General features: G+C 42.6%; 1 protein-coding gene and 1 long non-coding RNA gene across 3 annotated transcripts in view; one reads left to right on the top strand and one right to left on the bottom strand.

The window, feature by feature from the left end:
• Positions 1–362: 362 nt before the first annotated feature.
• On the top strand, positions 363–13,427 carry LOC116036676. The gene is made up of 3 exons (XR_004101680.1): positions 363–373; positions 7,720–7,724; positions 13,329–13,427. It is a non-coding gene; the product is annotated as an uncharacterized LOC116036676 (long non-coding RNA).
• Positions 13,428–15,280: 1,853 nt separating this feature from the next.
• The window catches only part of nucks1a (nuclear casein kinase and cyclin-dependent kinase substrate 1a), a 23,719-nt gene continuing 11,259 nt past the window's right edge, over positions 15,281–27,740 (bottom strand). The window contains exons 6-9 of one of the 2 annotated variants that reach the window (XR_004897614.1): positions 23,291–23,440; positions 17,771–17,923; positions 15,890–16,195; positions 15,281–15,845 (exon numbers count right to left, since the gene is read on the bottom strand). Coding sequence is in view for 1 of the 2 variants with exons in the window: in XM_031280254.2 (XP_031136114.1) it covers positions 15,945–16,195; positions 17,771–17,923; positions 23,291–23,440 (554 nt within the window). In the remaining variant the exon portion in view is untranslated. Of the gene's footprint in view, positions 16,196–17,770; positions 17,924–23,290; positions 23,441–27,740 lie in introns of both variants that reach the window. The other variant, XM_031280254.2, reaches the window with a different exon arrangement.

Below are 27,740 nucleotides of genomic sequence, written 5' to 3'. Positions count from 1 at the left end.
ACACACACACACACACACACACACAGCCGCTCCGCTGCCCTGCTGAAAATGTGAATCAGAAACACTTAATGTCAGATAACGTCCATAATAATTGGAGTTTGGGTTCGATTTTTGACAGTTTTCAGTGGTTATGAGGAGCAATATGAGAGAGAAATTTGGTAATCATTGATCATTGTTTACGTACATTAAACCACGTTTTTATTCATTAGTAAGCTACAGGACAGCGTCTTTCAAAACATGAGCTGCGCAAAAGAGAAAAAAAAATGAATGCGTCATTGTACCCAAAGTACCTACTGCACCTTTAACCTACAAACAAACCAACTCATCCAGTGAAATATGATCCAGTTAGATCATGCATCTACATGCTACTTCAGTAGAAACCGCTGCAACTCCCTTTACCTGGAAATGGCACGTTGTTATTGCTTGTTGTTTTGATCTTTTTCCATAAATATCAATGTGGATTGGCTGGATTTACCTGCTATGGGGCCAAAACAAGACCCTAACGCTGCGTTTTTCCAACTTTTCAAGTAATTTATCTTTTTATACAACCAAATAGAACAAACTAGTTAAAAACAGAAAGATGCATGGCCGGGTTGGCTCAGTGGGTAGAGCAGGCGCACATATACAGAGAGGTTTATGCTATTTTATAGAGCATATACAGCAGAGTGTGGTCTTGACCTACTCTATCTGTAAAGTGTCTTGAGATAACTCTTGTTATGATTGGATACCATAAGTGTGTATGTCACTACATGGACATACAGTCAGAAAAAACGGTAGGATTTCCTCGGATTGTGGTGACACCTCTATATCTGAATGTCCGTCTCTCTCTGTCCCTCTCTCCCCAACCGATCGCATCAGATGGCCGCCCACCATATATATTTTACAAACTGATATCTAGGTAATCAGCTATTGTTAGTATTATTTCATTTATATTATTATATTCTTCTTTTTTTAATTTCCCCTCTTTCTATTTTCTTTCATTCTTATCTTGTCATGTAACGATTCTACATGCTTTGTTAATACAGCAGTACTATGCTACTAATTCATATCATTTCTTAAAATGCAAAAACACACACACACACATACACACACACACACACACACACACACACACACACACACACACACACACACAAAAACAGATGGCCGCCCACCCAGAGTCAGGGTCTGTCCGATGTTTCTGCCTGTTTAAAGAAAGTTCTTCCTCGCCACTGTCACACCAAACGCTTGCTTTTGTGGGGAATTGTTGGGTCTCTGTAAATTATAGAGTGAGGTCTAGACCTCACAGTGGGGGTGGCAGTAGGGAGTTGGGTTGGGAACCGGAGGGCTGTTGGTTCAAGTCCCCATACGGACCAAAGTATGGTGGTGACTGGTAGCTGGAGAGGTGCCAGTTCACCTTCTGGGCACTGCCAAGGTGCTCTTGAGCAAGGCACTGAACCGCCAAATGTAGCTCAGCGTAAGTTCTTACAGGAAGACTTCATATTCCTTTTTCATCACTCCTAGTTGATCAGCTGTTTCTCGGCATGTCACTTGTCAGTAGTCAATCAGATTCAGCTGTGTCGTTAATTAAACCAATCAGAGTCGGGCATTTGTCACGAGCCTATCACAGCATGACATCAGTGCGTCCCGCCTCCTCCCCTTCAACCACCGGTAGTCTCCCCCACGTCTTCGGCTATCGTCAGCGCTTGGCTCTCGATTGGTTCCTGTGCATTTTCATCACCACCACCAGTGTCTGGACTCCATCGGGGGATATGTTTGGGTTCATCTACCCTTTATGACATAGCCTATGTTTTCGATGGAGTTCAATCTCCAGAGATTATACAATTCCCATTTGTCAATACAATAAATATGTTCATATTTGCTAATGAAGTCTCTCCTGATTGAACTGACATTTCTCCATTAGTGCATGTTTAGGTACTGAGCATGTGTGTGTAATTCAGGCCTGTGTGTAATGTGTATAATAACAACAGAGTGAAAACATTGTAATTTCCCCTTGTGAGATTAATAAAGTATACATTACATTATTACTCATTTTTTGGCCTTTTCTGCCTTTAATTTGACAGGACAGCTTGGTGAGAAAGGGGGAAGACATGCAGGAAATCATCACAGGTCGGAACCACCCCTGGACCTCTGCGTCGAGGTATAAACCTCTCAGTATTTGTGCGCCTGCTCTACCCACTGAGCCAACCCGGCCACAATCTAGACCAGAGGTGCCCAAATTCTTTCATATGAAGGGCCAAAAATGTATTTGGATGAAAGGCCACGGGCCAAAAAGTAAATGTTGATTTTATGAGAAAATGTATTATATGTTATAGAAAATTAACATTAAAAATCTGAAATAAAATTTTGAAAATAACACTGCTCTTTAATCTGCATTTATCTCCCATATTACAGAAAATTTACAGTTATTTATCACTTGCAGTAGTGGGAGACATGAGCCCTGTCCTTGTTTTCAACATTCGGCTCCAGCTGACTTCCTAAAAGTTCTTCTATCAGCGGGCCACGGCCTCCATCGCTCCATCTTGACTGGCTGACTCAAAACCAGTGATGTTAGCACGGCTCACAGCACATGAGGGTGAGCGGGAGAGAGAAGAAATACCGTTTATAATATAATAATAATATTAAAATACCATTTTTGTAATTTCTCATAGATAAAACTTAATTTAATAAGGAAGTATTGTGCTTTGCATTGCTGTAAAACTCAGATTAAGTACTTTTTAGCTGCACAAAACGAAGTTACGTTAGGATTTTACAGCACTTTCAAAATAAGAGGAAAATAAGCATGAGCATGTCAAATGCCATTGGGGGCCAAAACAAAGGGAGCACAGGCCCCAAATTGGGCAGTCTTGATCTAGACAGGAAGACTTCTAACTAATCATGTTCTCTCTCTTCTAAACTGAACAGATGTTAGAGACGCCCACTTTAGCTAACCAATCAGAAGAGGCCCTGAAATTCTCAAGTTAATCACAGCACGACACCGCTGTTTTAAACCTGTCTCTCTCTCTGCTGCTCAGTTGTCATTTCAGGCTAAGAACAACCCTCCTCCTCCCCTCGCTCCTCACGGCTCCTGGTTCCTCCTCCGACCAGACGGCATCGGCTCATCGGTTCGACATTCGGGTTCCTCACACCGCCATCAGTGGCTAGACTCCATCGGGGGATCAGCTTTTGGCCTTCTAACCCCCTAATTATTATCATTTAATAATGATGGAGTCTAATCTCCAAAGCCTGTACATGTCATATCATGCTTGTATACAATAAATATTTGCAAATCTGCAACGAAGTCTCTCCTGATTGAAATACTCTAACTGTAGTGTCCTGATTTGACACTAATCAGGAAAACTAATAAGGGAAACTAAATAAAATTGAATTGAAATGAAATACAGCGTAAGAGTGGGGTGTTCATTTCGTGTACAGTACTACATGAGTGTCTGTCGCTGAACAACGCAGAGCAGCTGTAGGAAACAAACAACACGAACAAGTAGGTGAGCATTTCTTGAGGTGAACATGTGGTCTTTGAACCGCAGAGGCCTCTCAGATCATCAGGGACAGGTTGGCTTGCCATCCCCAGAATCAGAACTAAAAAGGGGGAAGCTGCGTTCAGCTTCTATGCTCCACGTATCTGGAACAAGCTTCCGGTGAACTGTAGATCGGCACCTACGCTCAGCTCTTTTAAATCAAGGCTGAAGACCTTTCTTTTTGATACTGCCTTTGTTTAATTCATTGCACTGCACTGTATTTGGAATTTGACTTTTTTATTCCTGTATTCAATCTATTTTTGATTAACTGTTTTTAATTTTGTATGAATTGCTTTTAATTTTTTATTACTTATTTTTAATTTTGTATTAACTTGTATTAACTTCTGTGTTTTAATGTTTTATGTAAAGCACATTGAATTGCACCGCTGCTGAAATGTGCTATACAAATGAAATTGCCTTGCCTTGATGTTGACGTGCTGCTGATCTGTAGGAAGAGGCCCTCTGGTGGTTCAGCAGAGCCACAAAAACTCTTCACACCAACAGGAGAGGGGGAGTTGGAATAATTCAGAAATCACACACGTAAATGTTCCGATGATCCTAAACTACACTAACTTACATGTCATAATAATTATTACTTTTAAACTTACCTGCAGGCTTCTGTAATAAAATGTGGAAAAGAAATTGCATTTTTTTACCTGAAACCAGAGCAATCATATTATTCTAGCGTTTGAATATTGAAAATCTCAAACTAATACACACATTATTTATTATTTTCCCTGCAAGGTTAAAAAAAAACACATTAGTCCATAACTGAATACATACGAGAAGCCCTGGTAAAAAAATTAAATAGTGGCCGGGTTGGGTCAGTGGGTAGAGCAGGCGCACGTATACTGAGAGGCTTATGCCTCGACGCAGAGGTCCAGGGTTTGAGTCCGACCTGTGATGATTTCCTGCATGTCTTCCCCTCCTCTCTCTCCCCTTTCTCACCTAGCTGTCCTGTCAAAAATTAAGGCAGAAAAGCCCCAAAAATAATCTTAAATAAAATGGGTTATGAAAATGCATTAATTATTATTATTAAAAGCTATATATGTGTTACATACATTCAGTTACATCCTGGCTGTAACTGAGAAGCCAAACGGAGCATACGGATGAGAAGACTGCAGCGTAATGCATTACACAACGAGTGCCGAGACTCCAGTGTGGTTTCTTAGCAACAGCACACAGCAGGATATTACTCACTACTCCCAACTATCATTGCCTTACAAGAATATTCAAAAAACAAACTGTATAGGATACATAGCAACGCATTCATCCACATCTCAATACTGGCTTTGAAAATGTGCCGTCTTGTGACCGGTTTGCTCATTTGGTAGAGCAGGCGCACATATATAGAGGTGTATGTCTTGACGCAGAAGGTCCAGGGTTCGAGTCCGACCTGTGATGATTTCCTGCATGTCCCCCCCCCACCTCTCTCTGTCTCTCTCTCTCTCTCTCTCTGTCTCTCTCTCTCTCATTTCATATCTAGCTGTCCTTTCCATTAAAGGCTGAAATACCCAAAACAATAAAAAAAAAGAAAAAGTGCTTTCTTAAAGCTTAACTCTCGCCAAAATGCAACCTAGGATCTTTTTGTGAATGTACCCGAGTCAAACTTTCGCATATTTAGGACGGAAGCGCCACTTTTGTTTTTTTTTTGTCATTCACATTTTTTATTGTCTTTTATAGAAACAGAGACAAGAACAATAGTGATCTCTCTCTCTAAGCAAAAACGAGAGAGATGACAACAAATGAGCGAAGAAAAAAATATAAAAAACAAAAATAACATAGAAATATAAATATACATACACAGGGTAAACACTGGATCGGTTCGCAGCCGAGTGTGAAGCGGCTGGGATGAGGATCAGCACCTCTAAATCTGAGGCCATGGTTCTCAGCAGGAAACCGATGGAGTGCCTTCTCCAGGTAGGGAATGAGTCTTTACCCCAAGTGAAGGAGTTCAAGTACCTTGGGGTCTTGTTCGCGAGTGAGGGGACAATGGAGCGGGAGATTGGTCGGAGAATCGGCGCAGCGGGTGCGGTATTACACTCAATTTATCGCACCGTTGTGACGAAAAGAGAGCTGAGCCAGAAGGCAAAGCTCTCAATCTACCGGTCAGTTTTCGTTCCTACCCTCACCTATGGTCATGAAGGCTGGGTCATGACCGAAAGAACGAGATCCAGGGTACAAGCGGCCGAAATGGGTTTCCTCAGGAGGGTGGCTGGCGTCTCCCTTAGAGATAGGGTGAGAAGCTCAGTCATCATCAGTAGAGCCACTGCTCCTTCGCGTCGAAAGGAGCCAGTTGAGGTGGTTCGGGCATCTGGTAAGGATGCCCCCTGGGCGCCTCCCTAGGGAGGTGTTCCAGGCACGTCCAGCTGGGAGGAGGCCTCGGGGAAGACCCAGGACTAGGTGGAGGGATTATATCTCCAACCTGGCCTGGGAACGCCTCGGGATCCCCCAGTCGGAGCTGGTTAATGTGGCTCGGGAAAGGGAAGTTTGGGGTCCCCAGCTGGAGCTGCTACCCCCGCGACCCGAGACGGATAAGCGGACGAAGATGGATGGATGGATGGATGGATGGTAAACATTGGTCTAAGTCGTCTCCATACCTTACACATATCATCACACCATAAGCACAAATGATGAGTATTCTACCACTATCATACAATACCAGTCATCTCTCAAACATCTTAGCAGTGACTTATACATACATTAAAATCATTTAGTCAAATTCTCCCCCATTAAGTATGCAATAATGCATTCATATTTTCCAAAATACCTCCTGTCTGTTGTTCAAGTTAAAAATTAATTGTTCGTAGCTGGCCATTTTGGTCATTTCTCCACACCATTCAGTGAAAGGGATGTGTTTTTGTATTCTTTAGTCTTAGCACAATCCTACAACAATGTGCCTCTGCTTCTTTCGCATCTCCAACATACATCTGAATCCACTAATTTTAGTCTCGCCATCTTACAGGGAGTCCAGTAACCCCTATGAATGATCCTATAAGTAATCAATCATGTCTGAACTTGCCATGATGTTTTATACCAGGACCCCACAACTTCCTCCCAAGTCTCATCAGCTATCCCAACCTTCAGATCCTCCTCCCATGCTCTCTTCAGGCCGCAGAGCCTCGGTGGATGAGCCTGTCGCATAAGACCATAAAATCTAGATGCGCCGCCCCCCAACCAGCTGGCCGCCCTGAAATCTTTCCTGTATCACAGTATAAGATGTTAGGGGACATTTTCTTTGTATAGACATTATACAGCTTCAGAAGCGCCACTTTTAAGATGTACCGTGTTCTCGTTTTTGGGTCAAATGGCCTTTTGAATGGGAGAGCTAGGGGCACTTTGATGCTAGCCTCAAAATAGCTATTTTTAAACCACTAAGAAGGCTCGACACAACATGAGACTTTGCTCCAAGTATCACCAGGAGCTCTACACCTTAACTCCACCGGTGACCAAGATATACTATAACCAGGAGCTCTACACCTTAACCAAAGCATTGACAACATTGGTTGTGTTCAGAGTTTACTAAAAAGAAAGGTTTTAACAACTCACGATAGCAGTTGGTGTTTCCGGGCGCTACCATCTCGGCAGTCAAAACCAGTCGATATCAAAACAAGTAGCCACAGATTTAGGATATCCCGTAGTCACCGGTGGAGTTAAGGTGTAGAGCTCCTGGTTATAGTATATCTTGGTCACCGGTGGAGTTAAGGTGTAGAGCTCCTGGTTATAGTATATCTTGGTCACCGGTGGAGTTAAGGTGTAGAGCTCCTGGTTATAGTATATCTTGGTCACCGGTGGAGTTAAGGTGTAGAGCCCCTAGTTATAGTCTATCTTGGTCACCGGTGGAGTTAAGGTGTAGAGCTCCTGGTGATACTTGGAGCAAAGTCTCATGTTGTGTCGAGCCTTCTTAGTGGTTTAAAAATAGATATTTTGAGGCTAGCATCAAAGTGTCCCTAGCTCTCCCATTCAAAAGGCCATTTGACCCAAAAACGAAAATACGGTAAATCTTAAAAGTGGTGATTCCGTCCTAAATATGCTTTTAAATGAAAGTTTGACTCGGGTACATTCACAAAAAGACCCTAGGTTGCATTTTGGCGAGAGTTACGCTTTAAACTGATGCCACATCTGCCACGCGGCAGTCTTGATCTTCACAATATAACACAATTATTAAAAGGATTGGTTTGTATATGTCACAATGTCCAATCAGAACAGGTCCCTGAGAAGAAGAAGTTCTCCTTAGTGACTGGGGGGAAATGCATGAACCTCCCTCCACCATAAATAACCATATTTAAGTACACTCACACCAAAGGTAGGTAGTGCTGTAGTTCTGAGATGTTTGACGGCCACCATGCTCAGACTGAAGGTCTGAAGGTCCCTGGTTCAGTCCTGGGTTTTGGCAGCAGTAGGAACTTGTTTTGGGGACACATTGTGCCGATGGTTAGAGCTGCTGACTACGGGTGTCATGATGTTGTCCTCGGGTCAAATTTGACCCGTTTTCAAAGTTTTTTTATAACAGAAAATATGGGATGTCGAAATAATCGCTGAAAATGTAAAAAAAAAAAAAAAAGAAAGAAGAAAAAAAAAGAAATGAAATGACAAACTTTAAAAAAAGCGCCAAAAACGTAAAATAAGTGCCCAAAACATTGAAAGGTCACAAAAACGTGGGGAAAAAGCCATAAAAATGTTGAAAACAGTGACCAAAACGTTGAAGAAAAAAAACAGCAACTTAAACAACATTTCATGGTGGACGGGAAGACAACACAAGGGTTAACGGTTCACGATTCAATTCAATTTAAATATTTGTTTCCTACAGTGATGGCAATACCACAATAGGAGCCACTAGATGGCAGAAGAGTACTTTACAACAACAGTTTGAGTTTTCTCAGAGTTTACGTGGTGCCGATGAATGCACAATGAGTTTAACGAGGTACACCTGAATGCTTACCTGACGAGCCATCTGAGAAGCCGTCAAAGGTACCCTGAATGCACCACGGAGTCCCATCAGAGCCCAAACGCTTTACGGTTGGTTGCTTGTTAGTCTCGCTTTGCCAGACCTTCCTCCACAGCGCTGCGGAAGAGGGTCTGGCTAGTCCACACAGCATTCTGGGATGGGAGAGAAACGTGCATTTCTTTAAACCAATCACAATCGTCATGGGTGGTGCTAAACTCCGCACGGTGCCGCTGCTAAATAGCCTCGGGAAGGAACTTGTTTTGAGGGAACATTTGTACGTTGAAAAGTTGTTCTAGTCGTGCAACAGAGAACTCAGATTGGACAGATAGTCTAGCTAGCTGTCTGGATTTACCCTGCAGAGATCTGAGGAGCAGTTAACCATAGTCCTCACAAATCCACTGGAGGAAAAGGCAAAATGTTGCCACACTGATGACCTCAGGGAAGCAGGAGGATTTTCCAGTGTTGGTGTTTCTCCATCACATCCGACTCCAACAGTGGACATGGAATCTGGAATAGAGCAGCTGCAGGCCACCGGTAAGCTAACGTTACCCTGTGTCTTTATCTACCCGCTGTGTGTGTGTGTGTGTGTGTGTGTGTGTGTGTGTGTGTGTGTTTTCTTCGAGCTTGTGCAAGGAGGCAGTGGTGACGAGAGAAAAAAAAATCCTGGGCGAATCGCCAATCCTGCTTTTGTTTCTGATAAGCGAAATCAAAAGCTCACTTCAATCGATTTTCAATTGTAAATCAAAATCGTGACACCCCTAACTTTCATGGAATGGTCCCACATCGTATGATCTCCATCTTTAAACCTGGTTTGGGATTCAAAACGATTTTTTTGGCACTTTATTTGTATAGGACAACTTAGAGTTTAAAGGGGAGAGAGGGGGTGACATGCAGCAAAGGGCCACAGCTCAGAGTCGAACCCTCGGCTGCCGTGTCAAGGAGTAAACGGAGTATATGGGTGCCCGCTCTACCAGGTGAGCTAACCAGGCAGCTCAAAACAATTTGTTTTGTGCATTTCCTCCGTTTTGGATATTATATGTGTACCTTTTTATAAAATGTGTAGCCTGGAGCTTCAAGCAGAGACGAGGGGCGGGCTATGAGCTCTGGTATGCTCAATGGAAATTATTCAAGACCTAGAACACAATACTTGCGAATTGAATACTTTTAAGGCCAAAACTTTTGATTTTGAAATTTTAGACTTTTTTTTTTAGACTTTTTAACCCTTGAGTGGTCTTCAATGTAGAGTTGTAATCGGGCCTTAAAAGTTCGGCCCGACAAGGCCCGAGCCCGACCAGTACATTTTGATTGACAGATTTTTAAAAGCCCGAACCCGTTTACAGCCCGACTGTACAAAAGGCCGTCTATCAGCAGTGATTAGAGCGCATGTCGGAGAATAGCTCTTCACACCGCGAGTTGGCACACGTACCACTCGGTAGAGCTTAGATCGGCCCAAAAAATCAAGCCCGAACCTGCCCGAGCCCGAGCGCGTTGTGTCCGAGCCCGGCCCGGCCCGACACATTAACTGTAATTATGAGCCCGAGCCCGATTTAAACCCGACAATTTTTTAATACGTGGGCTGTTATAACTGACATCCTCAACTACAATTCAGAGTTGTTGGAACTACAGAAATCAGTTTAGAATAATACAACAAGGACGAAGCTGTAAACTGCTGTTAGTTTAGAATGGAACGGATCGCAAGTGGATCCGAATGAAGAAACGTAAAAAAAAGAAACAATGATGAACAACATATTGTTGTCACTGCCCAGGACTTGTTTAAACTGCTTCCATACCTCCGACTTTCCTCCACACTTGCTCAAAGTTAATTCTCCTGTTTTTCTTTTTTTCTTTACATCTTCAAGCTCCCGGTGTGATGCGTGCGAGAGGAGGAGACTCCGCGCATGAAGTGCTGCATTTTGTAACTGCAGCCTAACTTTTGTACACATTTGTTACTTTTATATAGCCTATATATATATATTTATAATATTTCTGATTATGGCATAGCTATCTCCCCACCCAAATAGGATAATAAGGTCATTGATAAAAAAAAAAAAAATTTGCTTGATCAAGAGTCCGGCCCAGGCCCGGTCCGGCCCGAGGATGTGGCGGAAAATAACGGCCCGAGCCCGACCCGAGGTCCGGTCGGGCTCGGGTCGGGCTCGGGCCGAGAATCTAAACTCTACCACTTGGCGGAAAAGGGAGAGAAAGAAAAAAGAGACTGCGCCGCACGCACACAGCTGGTTTCCGTCAAGAATGAGTAATTTGTTAACATCATTTATTCGTGACTAACGGAGGCTATCGGCCACTTGGAAGTTGGAACAAAGAAATAAAATAAGTCCTCCAGAAGCCAGCCTCCGTTTCACCTCCTCAGCATCCGTTTACACGCCAATCCAAACGCTTCACCTGACCGCTCGTTTACTGCGCAACCAGGAGCGCAAGCCCGAGCCCGGCCCGAGCCCGTGTAACATGATAGAAATGAAGACTGAATCCGACCGAACCCGTCGGGTCTCGTCGGGTCCCGTCGGGTTCGGGCAAAGATCTTCAGCTCTACTTCAATGTGTTCTGAAAATGTCTATCCCAGAAATATGGGTTTCTTTTTAAATTACCTAATTTTAATTACCCCAAAATAACACGGATGATTCCATACAACGCGCCTTGCGAGTACAACAAAAGATCGGATCTCTACTTTCATTGAATTTTGGGTGTTTTACTCAACTTTTTAGCATACGAAAAAATGCTGGGAACAGTCTCCTCACTGAACGCTGACCCTTCTGTGATTATCCTTCCTTTAACATTAGTCTAAATAATTCATAATTTCTGCTTCTTTAACTCAAGAATTACGTATAGTTTCCTATAAATGAGGTTTTTAATTGACCATGAATTCCAAAAAATAAGTGTAAAACTACAGTGGTAGTAAGTTGGTGTTAGTGGTGTTTGTACATGGTAGTGAAAAGAAGTGCTAAATGTAAAACAAAAGAGCCAAAAACATTGAAAAAGGTGCCAAAAGTGTCAAAAAAAGAGACAAAAATATCAGAAAAAGTGTTGATTTTCATTTGATTTTAAAGTTAAGACCCCGTGGAGACCCTGGCTCAGCAGATCGAAGGACCACATATATAAAAACACAGTTGTTACCAGACTGATCTCATGAAGTGGTGTATGTATGACACGCCAATCCGTATGCCATTGTTGGCGTGTTATCAAGACGCATACTCGCTGTTTAGCGTGTTTATCAACGCTGTTTGGCCTCCATTGACTTACAATACCTTGCGATTGCGTGTGAATTGACGCCGTAGCGAGTAGTATTAAAGGGTGAAAATATGCGTAGGGAGGTTGGTCGGGGGGGAGGATGGGTCAAACACAGGACTTTCACCAGGAGACCGGGGATCAGGTCCCACGTGTCACGTTTCCTAAACCCAACCAAGGGGGTTAGTCTCTCTCCACAACCCGTAGCTCCTATGGCGCCATTTTGATGCTAACAAGCCATCACCTCCCGTTAGCATCCCATTGACTTCCATTCATTTTGACGTCACTTTGACAGAGAATAACTTTACATCTGAAGAGTTTAAAGACTCTATTTGTCCATTGTTTATTTCTAAAGAAACACGACAATGTATAAAAGGCTCCATTACCTTGTAGCTCACGTTATGGCTCCGTAGCAGACGTTTTTATAAAAATAGGCTAACGATTGGGTCATAACCACGAGACTTACTGTCTCATAGTAGAGGAATTACCGTATAGTACAGGAGAAGCTCTCAGGCAGTTTGGACTTCCACTAGCTGTTTAAGTTTAATTACTAATGTTAACTATCATTTTAGTGATCAATAATTAGCCTGTGTCTATGTTATCTCCTTACATATACCTACGCTCTCCGTCTCTGCTAGATTGGGAATGATTGAGATTTCTCTTGGCACAGCTACCAGAAGACTTCCAACTTTCAGACAGGTTGCTCACGTCACATCTACGTCTTCAAGCTCAGTTGGAGGCTGCTCAGTAACGCTCAGCCATCACCGGGAAAGAGACTTCTAATATCCTTCACTGGTCTCCATCCAGAGACACGGGATCTGATGGTCCAGTTCTCTAACTGTCTACGATCCCAACCCCGTTCTTCTTTTCCTAAACCCAGCCTCGCGATAACACGCCACGTGGCTTTAGAAAGTGGCGTGTATGTTTATGCTGTAACGTCGCAGACTGCCGTCCACCGTATACAGCGTAGACATACACGTGGATACTTCGAAATGAGTCCAGATAACACGCCACTTGGCTTAAGAAAGTGGGCGTGTATGTTTACACGAAGTCATGATATCATGTTGGTTGTTGCACACAGCGCCACCGAGTGGCAAACACTGAATACTGCAGATCATTATTATATATAGATATAGATATATTTTACTCAAGAGCTCAACGTCACAAAACAAGTAGTTAAATCGGTATAAAAAGTAGGTTGCCTTTATTAGAAGCTGGGAAACCAAAACATTATCAACATCGTCGTTGTTAATACTTGTTTGTTTTTGTAAGACCACAATATTTCCATTACCACCATCATCATCATCATCATCGCTTCGTAACCTTTTTTTCCACAACATGCAAAAGATTAAAAGAGTTCAGCGTTCCCTGTCCACACTACTGACAAAAGCTCCTTCACTGGGTTTCCAACTTGGCTTTTACATTAAACATTGCCAGTACAACTGAAGGTAGATAGAAAAAAAAAAAACACACACACACATCAAAAACAGTACAACAGAAGAAATCTTATGATGACAAGAGGAGAAATTCACAGCCTTATGCCATGTGCCTCCTGTGGGATGATGAGGAACCTGGTTCAGACCCTCCATGCTGTGAACTACAGGGCAGTATCTGATGAAAACAAGAGCTCTGGGAGCTTTAGATTGGTCCCCTCCTTTTTGCATTTCCTTATTCATATCCAATCGTCTCAAAATGACATTAAGGATTTGGTGCCAATTCAGGACCTGAATGTAGAAAAACACACCAACCTGCTGAGGACAGTTGTAAAACTATTGTCATGTGCTTCTGAACCAAGGACTAGGTTTGAGTGGGTCCTGTACACATCCAGGACTGGTTTCTATTGCAGCCTTGGGACGAATCTGAATTTCTGCTGACGGGCGCCTAATAATGCATTCACCATTCCCAAGATCACAATAGCAGCTTCTCCTCAATTTTTTTTTAGCTTTTTTGCTTTGACATCAAAACACTACTCTTTGAAAAAAAGGACAATCTAACAAGTGCTGCACCTGATCTCAGAGTCACTAGTTTTGAGATCGTTTATGGCTTTGGATGGTCTGCGGATTTATACAAATTGTTGACTTGTTCTAAGCCTAATTTGCCGCTTGTAGCAAAGAACTAAGGCCGGCGACAGACTGGCTGCGTGAGCGTGTCAGCTGCGTGGCGTGTCCGTTTTTATTTCAGCTCCCATGGTAACAAGTTAGAGCGTGCACACTGCCTGCGTGACACGCACGTCTCACGTGCGTCTCGAGCAGCGCTGAAAATGCGTGCATGCTAGAAATAGAACCAACGCCTATTTTTCACGCAACACGCAAGCGTGTTGGAAGCGTTTCCAGGCAACATAGAATAGGAAAAGATGTTTATATGTCATTTTGACACAAATACATATTAATAAATGACATGTTGATGTTTGAAAGTCTCGAGGTTTCGACGTAAATGCAGATATAAATGTCATTTAAAAAAATAATCATTTTCAAATATTGCACCTGTCAATACAGAAGGAAATATTCTGGAGCCTATTTTGCCGTCAATACTGCCGACGTTGTCTTTGCTGTAATCAGATCAGAATATATTTATGTTTATGGGAAACATCCATGTGTCCAGACAAGGCTAGCAGCAGCAGCACCGCGTCAGACACCTTTCTGGTGTTTAAAGACATAGAAAACGCCACGCAGCTGACACGCCACGTAGCCAGTCTGTCGCCGGCCTAAAACACGAGGACAGATTACATTCTCAGGCCTCCAACAATATCAGAGCCACAACTGAACTCAATGAAAATTAAGGCATTCATAGACAGACAAAATGCCAGATACTGAGCTGCCCACTTCATTTCAATCTCTTCTGAGCCTCAGTACTGTAGAAATCGAAATGTATCTGCTTGTGAAATACAAATGGGTGAACAGAAAGCCCCAAGGAAAAGAATGGATGCCAACAGTAACCATTAAGCTGAACAGATTGGATAGGGTCAACTTTTTTTTCTTTAAAATCAAGATACATTTTATTTCTTTTCTTAAAAAACAAACATTACAAAAAAAATCTGAATAGAGAATTAGAACAACAGGAGAAAAAACATTCATTTTTTTTTTTTAACTCAAAAAAAAAAAAAAAGAAAAGAAAAAAAAGGAAACATCTCTTCTTGCATTTCTTAAAAATAAAAACAAAAACTGATTTAGGGGGTGCCTGGCACAAGGGGTTGAATGTTGAGAAGATGCTGTAGCCATGCAGGGAGACGAGGATCGCGTGTTCTCAAGGGGGGGGGGTGCGGGTGGGGGGTCGCTTCACGTAGCATGGTGCATCACAAAAAGCCGAAACACACGACAGAAACCGTTGAACAGAGGCAGCAGATGGGCCGAGAGAGAGACAGAAGCCAGACCCTCTTACAGTTAGTACGTCACAAGCATATAAATTTAAACAAGTACATAAAAACACACACATATGCTGGCTTGAAATGGGTGAACTTGGCAGTGCGGCATGTAGCATGTGACCCACCACTCGGCCAGTCCACGTAACACACCTTTAACAGGGCACCAATAGAGTCTGAAACAAGCAGGGTGAACTTTGAACGGTTTTGAGGTTTTAAAACTAAACTACCAGCTAACTACTGCTGCCCTGTTAAAACACGCTCCTGGTTTAAAACCACAACGTACCAGATAGAGGGTGAAGGCTTCAGGCCTGCGTGTGTTGACTTAGCGTCGCTTTGTAAATACAGCGCTTTTTAGTAACAGTAACTGATACTGAGAAGCTCTGAACAACGCTCCCAGTATTCGCAGATATCAGTGAAGTACAATGGTAAAAAGTAGGTGGCCAGTCATGTCGGATCACAGATAATCCCAGAGAAAGAAAGGAAAAACAGGTGAATTTCATTTGTTCACATTTAGGACGGATGCCCACTAGCACTGAGCTCTTGGAAAGGTAGAAATGACTAAGACAGGTGGGTGGGTGGGCAAGGCCGAATGTTGTGACTCCTTACTTATACCATATGATCACATGAGCACAATGTCTTGGTGGGAGAGGGAGAGGGAGCAAAACGAAAAAAAGCACACCAAGTCCAAACCATTGAGCCAGGCCACCAGGAGAAGAAACCAAAATCTCTAAACACAGAGCAACAAAAGAAAACAAAATCTTTGAGAAGAGAGAGAGAGAGAAAGAGAGAGAGAGAGAGAGAGTGAGAGAGAGAGAGACAGAGAGAGAGAGACAGAGAGAGAGAGAGAGAGAGGAGGATGGGCTTCAGCGGGAACCATCTTCTAGTCTTCCCCAGAGGGCGCCTCCTCTTCTGAGCCGTCCTCCTCCTCTTCGTCTTCCTCCTCCTCGTCTCCTCCCGCGGCCTCCTTCGTCGTCTTGGGGGCAGGGGAGCTCTCTTTCTTCTCTGCCTCCTCCTCTTCCTCCTCCAGGGGACTCTCGGGGTCCTCCTCTTCCTCCTCTTTGGGTGAGCTCTTCTCCAGGGCCTTGGCGCTAGGGCGCCCCTTCCCCTTTCCTTTCATTGGACTGGGGGTCACTGGGGGGGGGGAGAGAGAGTCAGTTAGTGATCAACAGATTATGCTTTAATCTCACAACTGGCTACTTATTAGCACACATACAGTATATATATATATATATATATATATATATATATATATATATATATATATATATATATAAAAAACGTTAGAAAAACTACAACACCACACCGGATCTAGCTAGACCGTAAACACAACAACAGGCACGCCGCACACACTTGTTTGGGCTTGCGAGCCGGCCAAAGAGTAGTAGGCTAATGTTACGTTTTGATTGGATGGCGAGCGCAAGACGCCGAAATGGATGCAAATAAGATTCTGAATGGAAAGTTTACTTTTAAAAAGTTGCCAAATGGTTCCATTGACAAGACCAAAGTGATCTGTGTGTTTTGTCGTTGTGAACTGAGCTATCATCGCAGCACGTCCAGTCTGAAATACCACTTGATGGCCGAGCACACAGCTGATGACCAAGCTCACAGCTGATGGCAATTCTCCGCCCCCTCGTCAAAGCCAGGCGACAAAAGCACAAAGCCGATCCACTTTTCCATGTTGATAAGAGCATTAAAATGAGAAAAAATAATGGGACAAAAATAAATCTAGGGACATTCAGAATAGATAAAAATGTGCGATTAATTGCGAGTTAATGATATAATTGATTGATATAATATTGATACGTTGCCCAGCTCTAGTAGTCACTAAGGTCACCATCCACAGTTCATCCAAAAGATTCACTGTGCCACATGTAACATTAAAATATGATTTATAAAATCATGCCAACAGTCAGTTTAATATGCGACTTAATTTCATACAATATATGTAGGGACCCCCTCCCTGCTTAGTCTCACTCTTAGTTAAGGGGTCCTTGGCTTAAAACATTGAAGACCCCTGCCTTAAAGGGGTGACAGAATGATTATATAGGGCAGTGGTTCTCAACCGGTGGGGCCCGCCCCCCTGAGGGGGCGCAGACACTCCCCCTGGCCAACTGCAATGAACCAGCTTTGGGGGGGCCGGGAGGAGGGGGGGCCCCAACTGCAATGAACCAGCTTTGGGGGGGCCCAGCTTGCAAAAGGTCGAGAACCCCTGATATAGGGTATTTCACGCTGTTCCTTAATGTCTCCAAATAGGGTATGTAACATTGGTTGGGCTAAAAATGGCCCGGGTGCTGTTCTATGCTCCCTGTGAAATAGCCCTAGAATGAAATGAGAGGTTCTCTCCCTTATATGGTATGCTCATGAATATTTAGATGAGCTGCGCGCTGATTGGTTGGCACGCACACACACACACACACACACACACACACACACCAAGCGAAGCTGCAGAGGCTCCAGTGTTGCCAACTTAGCGACTTTTCAGACCCCCTTAGCGACTAGCGACAAATCTGGCGACTTTCTGTAGAAAAGATGCCAGTATTGTCCGGCGAGCACGCAAAGGTATTTCTCTTAAACTTGGTTTTGCATTCCATCACCCCTTTAAATTATTGACATAACATGAATAAACAATGAGATTCTGCAAAAGCCATCAAAAATACACATTAATAACGGTAGAGTTTGTCCCTGAAGTGTGACTGGACGTCTCACCTGTGGCCTTTAGTCGGGGCTTGGGGCTTTTCTTCTCCTTCTTGTCCGGCCGGCCCCGTCGAATCACCTTTTTGCCTCTCTTCTTGGAGCGACCGTAGTCGCTGTCATCATCATCCTCCACCATGAAGTCCTCATCGCTGCCAGACTCGTCAGCTGCACATGAAAACAAATGCAACGCATAAGGATCTTTCTTACACTGTTCAGCAGTCTGAAGCACTGTGGCCAGTGTTGCCAAGTCCGCTTATTATAAGCGACTTTGGGCTTGTTTTTCTGTAAAGTCGCTTACAAATATTGGTAGTCACAGGTCCCGTTTTTTTTGGGCTTGTTTCTAAAGTGTATTTGCTTATTTGGGCTTGTTCCTAGCTGCATAATAAGTTGTCAAGCAGATATTTTCTAAACGTAGGAGTTTGCCTTACCTGTTCCTTCTGTCCCTCCCCTTTCCCCATACACACAGGAGACAAAGTTTTTTCCCACCCACATCCTGCTTCTAATTGGCTCTGATCCAGATGGCAACAAGTACTAGCCAATCAGAGGCAGAGCAGGGCAATCTTTTTTTTTCTGTTTAGGAAAACGTTAGTGAGTGATGAGAAAGATGTTATTCTTCATATATATATGAGGCTAAAGTGTTAAGAGCCTTAAGAAAAATGTTTTAGACCAAGCCTCATCCTCACCTGTTTAAATGGTTTTGACTGGAATTGTTTTTAAACCAGTTTAGTTTATTTAAGTATTTTCTAACTCACTCATTTGTTTATCAGAGCAGGAGCCACTTTATTGCTGCACACTAAGATTGTTAATAATTTCTCCTGTTTCTGGGTTATAGTTATTTAAAAATGGGATCTTCTGCAGTCCCTGCAATAATAAATAACAAATTTGTGAATTCAGGATGATATTTATTTGTGTGTGCAAATTTTAATTAGGCTATCAGAGGTTTACTGTGTATATCATGTACTTGGTACATCAGTCTATATTTGATATCCCATCAGTTTTCTAATGTTAAATAATGTTAAAAGGTGGTTTAACTAACTCTTGATCATTGTCCTGAAGCTCAGGGGGGAGAAAAATAAATAAACTACCGTGTGTACAGTTTTGCAAAACTGCACAAAGTTTACCGATCTGTCCACATGGATGTAAATTGACAATCTGTACCCATAGTTTAAAATCCGTCCCCACGGATTGTAAAACCGTGCACACAGTTTATTTATTTTTCTCTTCCCGGAACCTAGGGGGACTCCGTAGAAAAAGTCGCTTGTTTTGGGCTTGTTTTCACAGGCCTGGTTGCTTATTTGTCTCGCAAGATCTGGCAACACTGACTGTGGCATTTTGGAGTAACTAATGCAACTACAAGTTCCGGTTTCAAAGGGGCGGAAATTTTCCGGTAAATTTCCATGGAAAGTTTAGCTGGGGAAATTCGGAAACATTCCACTTTGGAAACTTTCATAAGAACTAACGGGAATAAACGGGAATTAATGGGAATAAGGCTGATATTTTTAATATTGCTTTCCATGGAAAGTTTAGCTGGGGAATTTTGAAAACATTCCAATTTTGATTTACTATGGTTAGTGGGCTATACAATTATTACAATTAATAATATCAATTATTATTATAAAACCCTCCCGTATTTTAGAAACTAAATGTTGGCCAGTGTGTAGTAGCCTATGCTGATAACTGCGTGCATGCCATTGACGAACATAGGGAGGACATTCAACTGAAGTTGCATTAAATCAGGTTGTTTTAAATCAAGATTATGTTGCAAGATGGTTGTTTCAACTACATTTAAGTTCCCTGTTATAGGCTAAAAGTATTATAACAAGCAATATTAAAATATCCATTTTATTCCCGTTAATTCCTGTTAATTCCCATGGAAAGTTTCCAACTATGAAAAATTATTTTGCAACCCTAGTTATACCTACAATCATATGCTTTTACAGTTTACATACATGGTGCCTGGAGGTTTAGACGCATTCAAGCACCATGTAGATAATAAAGTGCAAATGAAATGAGAAACATCAAGTGAGTTTGTTCAGCGTCTATTTCTAATTATGTGTAAAAAGTGTCGGTCATGGAGCGGTGGCTTTAAAGGAGCACTATGAGCTCCTGCATGGTTTCAGCGCCATTTCATCTCTCCTTGACCCGCTAGCTGCCTGGTCCCTGAACACACCGTGAAAAAGCCCGGTCTCAGGAGACAACGCAGGGGTCGGAAACGTCAAACAAACACTAGAGGCACAGGCTGGGCACCAAAATACAACAAACCACAGGGTTCCAGACTGCAACCAAATGGTCGGGTTTTGCGACCAAAATCTGAGAGTGTGCAACTGAATTTTACATCCAGTCGCACATGTGCGACCAGTAAATTTGACCTCTTTTTTTACACGTTAAACGTCGAACTTTTGGTACCCGAGAGCGTGTAAGCTTAAGCTTATCTGTCCTCTCTGAAAATTGACAGAGAGTGGAGCTCTGACACAAACACACGCATAGCTGCGGACGGTGCAAACTACGTCGGCTCTGCAGTTTTGTCGAAGTCACAGTGAGTCACGGAAATGCCGATGAAGTGGTTTCAAGTGTGGTTACAGTTTTTCAAAACTTCACGGAGACAGCGTTTGCTGCGATATGATATTAATGGAGAGCCGAAAGCGGTCGCGGTGCTGTTGACGTTACACTTCCTAAGCAGGAACAACAGTGGTTTCTGTGTGGTGTGTGCCCCTAAATTTTCTGGTTGCGCCCCTAAAATTTTCAGTTGGAGGCTACTGTGCTCCTAGTGAAAAAAGTTAGTCTGGAGCCCTGAGCCACGTTCCAGCCAATCACAGACAAGATGGTTGGGGAGGGGGTGCTTTTAGAGCAGCAGCCGTATGGCGTTTTTCCACTACATGGTACCTGCTCGACTCGGCTCGACCGCGGTGCCCCGTCCTCCATTTTCCATTGCAGATTTAGTACCGCCTCATGCGTGAGGCGAGCGTGGCTGGTCGTCATAGCGACGCCGCAGGAAACTGCCGTGACCTAACGCGACACACACACAGAACGTGGAAGGTGTGTTGTTGATTCTCAGCATGTGGCTGTTTGTCAGAAGACACATTTAGTTTCTAAAGAAGCTGGAGGCAGCAAAAACACACCGCTAGCTAAACTATTTAAAAATTGCGGTTTGTTCAGTCTGCACTCCGCAGAGAAAGCATCAACTAGCACGCTAACGCTACGTCGTACCTTGAGCTGATTTCTGTCATTCAAACAACTCTGAGTTGTAGTTTAAAACTTTTACAGCCATTTTAATAAAATGAAGGGTTTTATTCTGGTTCGAGTCCATACATGCAGTTAATGGATACAGACACGCAGAACTGAAGGCTCGGTTGGCAAATATTAGCTCTGATTAGTGGTTAGCTCCGTTATAAAGATATGAGTGGAGGAGCTGCCACTGAGAGGGGTAACAACCAGACTGATAAATGACGTTCGGGGAGCTTTCACAGCAGCGTGGCCGCGGTGTTTCAACAGTTTTATTAGTACAGTTAATCCCACGGCAAGAACACCAGCAACATGCTAACGTAACGATAGCCTCTCTGAACAAGAACACCAGCAACATGCTAACGTAACGATAGCCTCTCTGAACAAGAACACCAGCAACATGCTAACGTAACGATAGCCTCTCTGAACAAGTGCACACGGCAGCACGCAACTTCACGAGGGGGAGGGGCTGGAGGCAGCTCCTCTCTGTGCACTGTAAAGAAAAATACACTGTTGTGTGTGTGTGTGTGTGTGTGTGTATATAGATATATACTACATTTTTACTTATTTAACTGTCTAGTGTGTAATTGTGTTTTCATACTATAAATTATTATATTACTATTCTTTGTTGAATAATACAGAAGACAAAGAGCTTAAAAAAATAATCGAATCGCAATATTTGGGAAAAAAAATCGCAATTAGATTATTTTCAAAAATCGTTCAGCCCTAGCCTTTACCCACTTAGTCATTATATCCACATTACTGATGATTATTCATCTAAAATCTCATTGTGTAAATTTTGTGAAAGCACCAATAGTCAACACTACAGTATCGTTGTTGTATCGATATCGAGGTATTTGGTAAAAAGTATCGTGATATTTGATTTTCTCCATATTGCCCAGCCCTATTTTGAGCTTTTTTTTTTTTATCTGCTCACCAGAACATTTTATCAAGACCTGAGATAATATACTTATTAGTGGTTCCAAAACTATTTGGCTTGTGGGCCTTTGAAATGATGTAGCGTTTACTTGGGACCCCTCATGAGTGATTTCTTCCTCAGATGGTTTTATTTGAAGGATTTAGAGACCTGAAAATAATTCAAATTATGCAGTATTTTGCAACGGAAATGCAAAAGAAATAGAGATACATTTGTCTCTTCATCCCTTAAATCATCTGGGGACCCATCAGACTTTTTTTAGGGACCTCTTTGGGCATCCTGACCCCCAGGTTAGGAATCACCTTGCCTCTAGCATTGTTTACCTGACGAGTATTTTAGACCTTCAATAATCTTTAGGAATCAAACGTTGGCTACATGTATCTTACAGTGTTTTCTTGGTTCATACAGAAACACATTAGACGTGTACTACTGGTCTGATGTGTGACAGCTTGCGTATGGTTTATATTAGGGGTGGAACGGTACATGTATTCGTATTGAACGGAAATGGTACGGGCGTCTCGGTTCGGTACATGAATTTACACGGAGAATACACGGTATAAAAATAAATAAAACTCACGTGCAAATGAATTAATGTAATGTGGAACTACTGTTACATACGCGTTTCTTAGGGACACCTAATCTGTAGCCCCGCCTTAGCTCTGAAGCTCCCGAGCTCCGCCTACATGTCGAGTCGGTCCAGTGAGTCCAGACCAGAGCCATGTCTTTCTCCATCACTCTGGTCCACACGAAGGAAACTAGTCCCTTCCATATACAACCAAACACGGATGTACTGTAGCTGGATCCCTTCTCGCCTCGACCACAAATGGCTTCCAGGCCCATTTGTTTCGCTGTTAGCTCTGCTTTTAGCTCCGCCGTTAGCTTCGCTGTTTGCTGCTAGCTCCGCTGTTAGCGTGTGAAGCTAACGGCACAATTCGCCAACTGCTCTGTGTAAGAAGCTGCTCTTTTAACACCCCTGCTCCGTGCATTCACATATGAGAGCAGCGCTTGTCTCCCATATCACACTACTAGCTGATTGTCTTATTTTGTTTACAAGTTCCAGATGGAGTCTGGAGATGATGTGGGGTAGCTACTTATTGTTTACTGTTTACATCTTACTTTATACCCTTCAGGCTGTTGCAGCTAGCTCAGGGGAGAGACTGGAGGACACTAGGTGGTACAGCCTGAGACATGCACAATAAAACAATTGCCTTCTGCATTTTTGTTTAGCTTTTCCCTCCATTGTACCGAACCGTGACGTCTGAACCGAGGTATGAACCGAACCGTGACTTCAGTGTACCGTTCCACCCCTAGTTTATATGCGGCATTTGGGGAAGACGCGTTGCTCTATCAGTGTGCAGTACAGTTGTACATACGGTCCATATAGGGTTCCTCTTGGTCTTCGTGCTCCTCATCCTCGCTGCCTCCATCGCCCAGCAGGATCTCCCTCTGTTTGGACACAGCCTTGGAGGCCGCCTCCCGCACTGTACGCTTTCGACTCACTTCCTTTTCATCATCACTGTCATCTGGGCAAAGAATACACAATCATTTTACAACAAAACAACAGTAAACATAGAGGATCAGACAGACAGACACATATACATACTATATGACATGTTTTGTAATTACTTGCAGCTGTTTTAGCAGAGCTGAATTACTGACCGCCTCCACTAATGTCATAACACCATCACCCATTTATAATTTCCGTTCATTATGAAACTGTGGCGGGCCGCATTTGACTGTCAATGTGGTCAAAATCATCAATGAAACTTATGCCAATGGATTTTCTGATTGCCAGATAGTCTATATGAAAAAGAAGGAACAAATAGTGGATTCTTCGTAGTGAACTAGCCAAATCCTATTCGGGGAAAAAAATCTGATTCAGCTGCAATAAAATGTCCCTATTTGGGAATCAATCCTGTTAACCAGGGGGAGTACAGTATTCTAGGTAACAAAGCAAAGTAGTAATGAATTGTAGGGCTGCACAATTAATCGTAATTTAGTGCAATATCCAAATCACAGGGAGGCGCAATATTTGTTAAAGGCAAAATAAGTATTGTGGTGTCACGCTACATGACTATAGTACATTTATATTTGTGTTTCAATGAAAATGAGAATGATGATCCAAAAAATGGATCAATCCATCCAATATAGTGAATCATATCGCAATCGCAACATCAGTCGAAATAATCGCAATTTGACATTTTCCTCATATCGTGCAGCCCTAATGGATTGCAATTAGGGTTGGGTACCAAAACTTACACAACCGGTAGGAATTGGACCGGATTAGAACGCAAATTTCGGTTCCACTTAATGTGTCGACTGAAATATTTTCCCTCTGTCGCTCCCAAACCGACGTAAAAATATCCCCCTCTCTCTGTAGTCTACCGTTGGCTAGCTACTGTAAATGTAGGCTACTTTTAAAATGCCATATTTCCCCTCTGGGCTCACCAAAACGGACGTAAGAGCATATTAACCATTCACTGCACGTGGACGCTAGTAAACATATTACACTTACAAGAATCGGTTTAGGAATCAGAATCGTAAAAATCCAAACGATACCCAACCCTAATTACAATGCCTTTAAAAGGAACACGGCGACTTATTGGGACTTTATCTTATTCACCGTATCCCCCAGAGTTAGACAAATCCATACATACCCTTCTCATCTCCGTGCGTGCTGTAACGCTGTCTGACAGCTCCAGCAGCATCAGCCCATCACAGATCCTGGAGGTAACCTGCTCCATCTAGCCTAGCTTAGCACAGATCCTGGAGGTAACTGGCTCCATCTAGCCTAGCTTAGCACAGATCCTGGAGGTAACTGGCTCCATCTAGTCTACTGCTCCCAATAAGTGACAAAATAACGCCAACATGTTCCTATTTACATGTTGTGATTTGTAGAGTCACAGCGTGTACAAAAAAACAGCGTAACATGACACACAGCCATCTTCTAACCGTAAAAAACTGGGAACTATATTCTCAGAAAGGCTTGCTGCAAAGCAAATCACTCCGCCCAAGTAGCAGAAGTAGCAGAGCTTCGCCTTCTGAGAATATAGTTCCCGGTTAGTTTACGGTTAGAAGATGGCTGTGTCTCATGTGACCTTGTTTTTTGTACACGCTGTGACTCTACAAATCACAACATGTAAATAGGAACATGTTGGCGTTATTTTGTCACTTATTGGGAGCAGTAGGATTACTGGAACCATTCACCTGCATGTTCTGTGATGGACTGATGCCGCTGGAGCCGTCAGACAGCGTCACAGCACGCACGTAGATGAGAAGGGTATGTATGGACTTGTCTAACTCTGGGGGTTACGGTGAATACCCTAAATTCCCAATAAGTCGGCGTGTTCCTTTAAATGGCACATCTACCACCATGAGGTGTAATGAAAAGCCACAGTGAAGCACTGCAGGGCAGAAGCCCCATGCCGCCAGGGCCATCGCAAGCAGCATTGAGGTTGTCATTGCATTTCAGAAAATGCTTTCTTTAAAAAACAATGTAATATGGCACTTAAATGCACTTAATATGTTTAGTTTTTTGAGAGATATTGTAAGCAATGTAGTAGGGCTGAACGATTTTTGCAAATAATCTAATTGCGATTTTTTTCCCCAAATATTGCGATTCGATTATTTTTTTAAGCTCTTTGTCTTCTGTATTATTCAACAAAGACAAACAATAAATCATTTTATAGTATGAACAACACACAATTACACACTAGACAGTTAAAAAAGTAAAAATATAGTATATATACACACACACACACACACACGCACACACACACCAGTGTATTTTTCTTTACAGTGCACAGAGAGGAGCGGCCTCCAGCCCCTCCCCCTCGTGAAGTTGCGTGCTGCCGTGTGCACTTGTTCAGAGAGGCTATCGTTACGTTAGCATGTTGCTGGTGTTCTTGTTCAGAGAGGCTATCGTTACGTTAGCATGTTGCTGGTGTTCTTGCTGTGGGATTAACTGTACTAATAAAACTGTTGAAACACCGCGGCCACGCTGCTGTGAAAGCTCCCCGAACGTCATTTATCAGTCTGGTTGTTACCCCTCTCAGTGGCAGCTCCTCCACTCATATCTTTATAACGGAGCTAACCGCTAACCGGAGCTAACCGCTAATCAGAGCTAATCGTTGCCAACCGAGCCTTCAGTTCTGTGTGCCTGTATCCATTAACTGCACGTATGGACTCGAACCAGAATAAAACCCTTCATTTTATTAAAATGGCTGTAAAAGTTTTAAACTACAGCTCAGAGTTGTTTGAATGACAGAAATCAGCTCAAGGTACGGCGTAGCGTTAGCGTGCTAGTTGATGCTTTCTCTGCGGAGTGCAGACTGATTTGCTCTCGCGAGTCATGTGACCAAATCGCAGCCTTTGCGATTAGGAAATCGCGTTTTAACATATCGCGACATTATCGCAAATGCAATTAATCGTTCAGCCCTACAATGTAGGCAATAATAATGTTGCTTTATTCCAAAAATTAAACCAAACTATTGTATATTATCTCTCTTCAATAAAACAAAAGTATTTCTTATCCGATTACCGTATTTTCCAGACTATAAGTCGCACTTTTTTTTTTCATACTTTGGCTGGTCCTGCGACTTATAGTCAGGTGCGACTTATATATCAAAATATATATAATTTAACATGTTTTTAAATGTTATTTCATACGCATTTTTTGACTGATGCGACTTATACTCCGGAGCGACTTATAGTCCGGAAAATACGGTACTCGATTAATCGATGGAATAATCGGTAGAATACTCGATTACTAAAATAATCGATAGCTGCAGCCCTACAGTTAATTCTCGTAAATTCCCATTAATTCCCATAATTTCCCTTGAAAGTTTCCAAAATTCCCCAGCTTAACTTTCCATGGAAAGTTTCCGGAAATTTACCGGAATATTTCCGCCCCTTTGCAACCCTAATCTTATCCCAATAATCTCTTTCTTGTTCACGGATTAAGTTCCTGCTATTTTACCTGATCAACAAACTTTTGGTGTCTCCTGATTTAATTAAGTCTACCTGCCTTTTCTCGAGCTTAGTGTTAAGAGGAAGCATTTCACTATGATCAATGAGAGCAGAGATTCACACCTTAACTAATCACAACACTTGATTAGTTGGAGCAGACAGTGTGGAGTCTATGCAAATCTAATCAGACAGACTTGTGAGTTGGAAGTCATCTCAGCTTTTGTTTATTCTGCTCTTTCCTGTAACCTTGGCCAGAAACTCCTCCTGGTTAGTGAATAAAACCCATCTGAACCAGCCACAGAATTGGACCTGAGAGAACTTCAACAGTAAGTATTGTGTTGCATTATGAGATGCATCTTAGGTGTAATTGATTATCTACACACATTAAAGAGCAGCCTGCTTCCTTAATGTTTGAATGAAAATGTTCCTCAGAAGAAAGTTCCATTTCAACAGAACAATTTAAATTGCAACACTGGCCAGAGAAATCACAATAAGATATTTTACTCCCATCGTTCAGCCCTCAGTGTGATCATGTATTGGTATTGGGCTTCATGGATTTCTATAAACATGTGCATATATAGCTATGTTTCCATCCACACGTTTTTATCCGAATTAAGTGATATTGAATGAAAAATGCCTTATGGAAACAGTAAAATTCGATTGAATTTCATGAATATCGACTCAAAGGAAATACGTTCGGTCTCATCTTGATCGATATACGGCTTATGTGATAAACGCTGATGGAAATGTTATTTGCCGAATAAATAATGATTTGTGATTAAGTTTTAGGTCATTTGATGGTTGCAACCCGCCACAAAGTGAAGAAGTTGTAGTTAATTTCCGCCCAGTATTTCC

The sequence above is a fragment of the Sander lucioperca genome, chromosome 6 (genome assembly GCF_008315115.2).
Source record: "Sander lucioperca isolate FBNREF2018 chromosome 6, SLUC_FBN_1.2, whole genome shotgun sequence".
NCBI lineage: Eukaryota > Metazoa > Chordata > Actinopteri > Perciformes > Percidae > Sander > Sander lucioperca.
The sequence above is the reverse complement of the archived record's forward strand: the minus strand, read 5'-3'. Positions and strand labels throughout refer to the sequence as shown.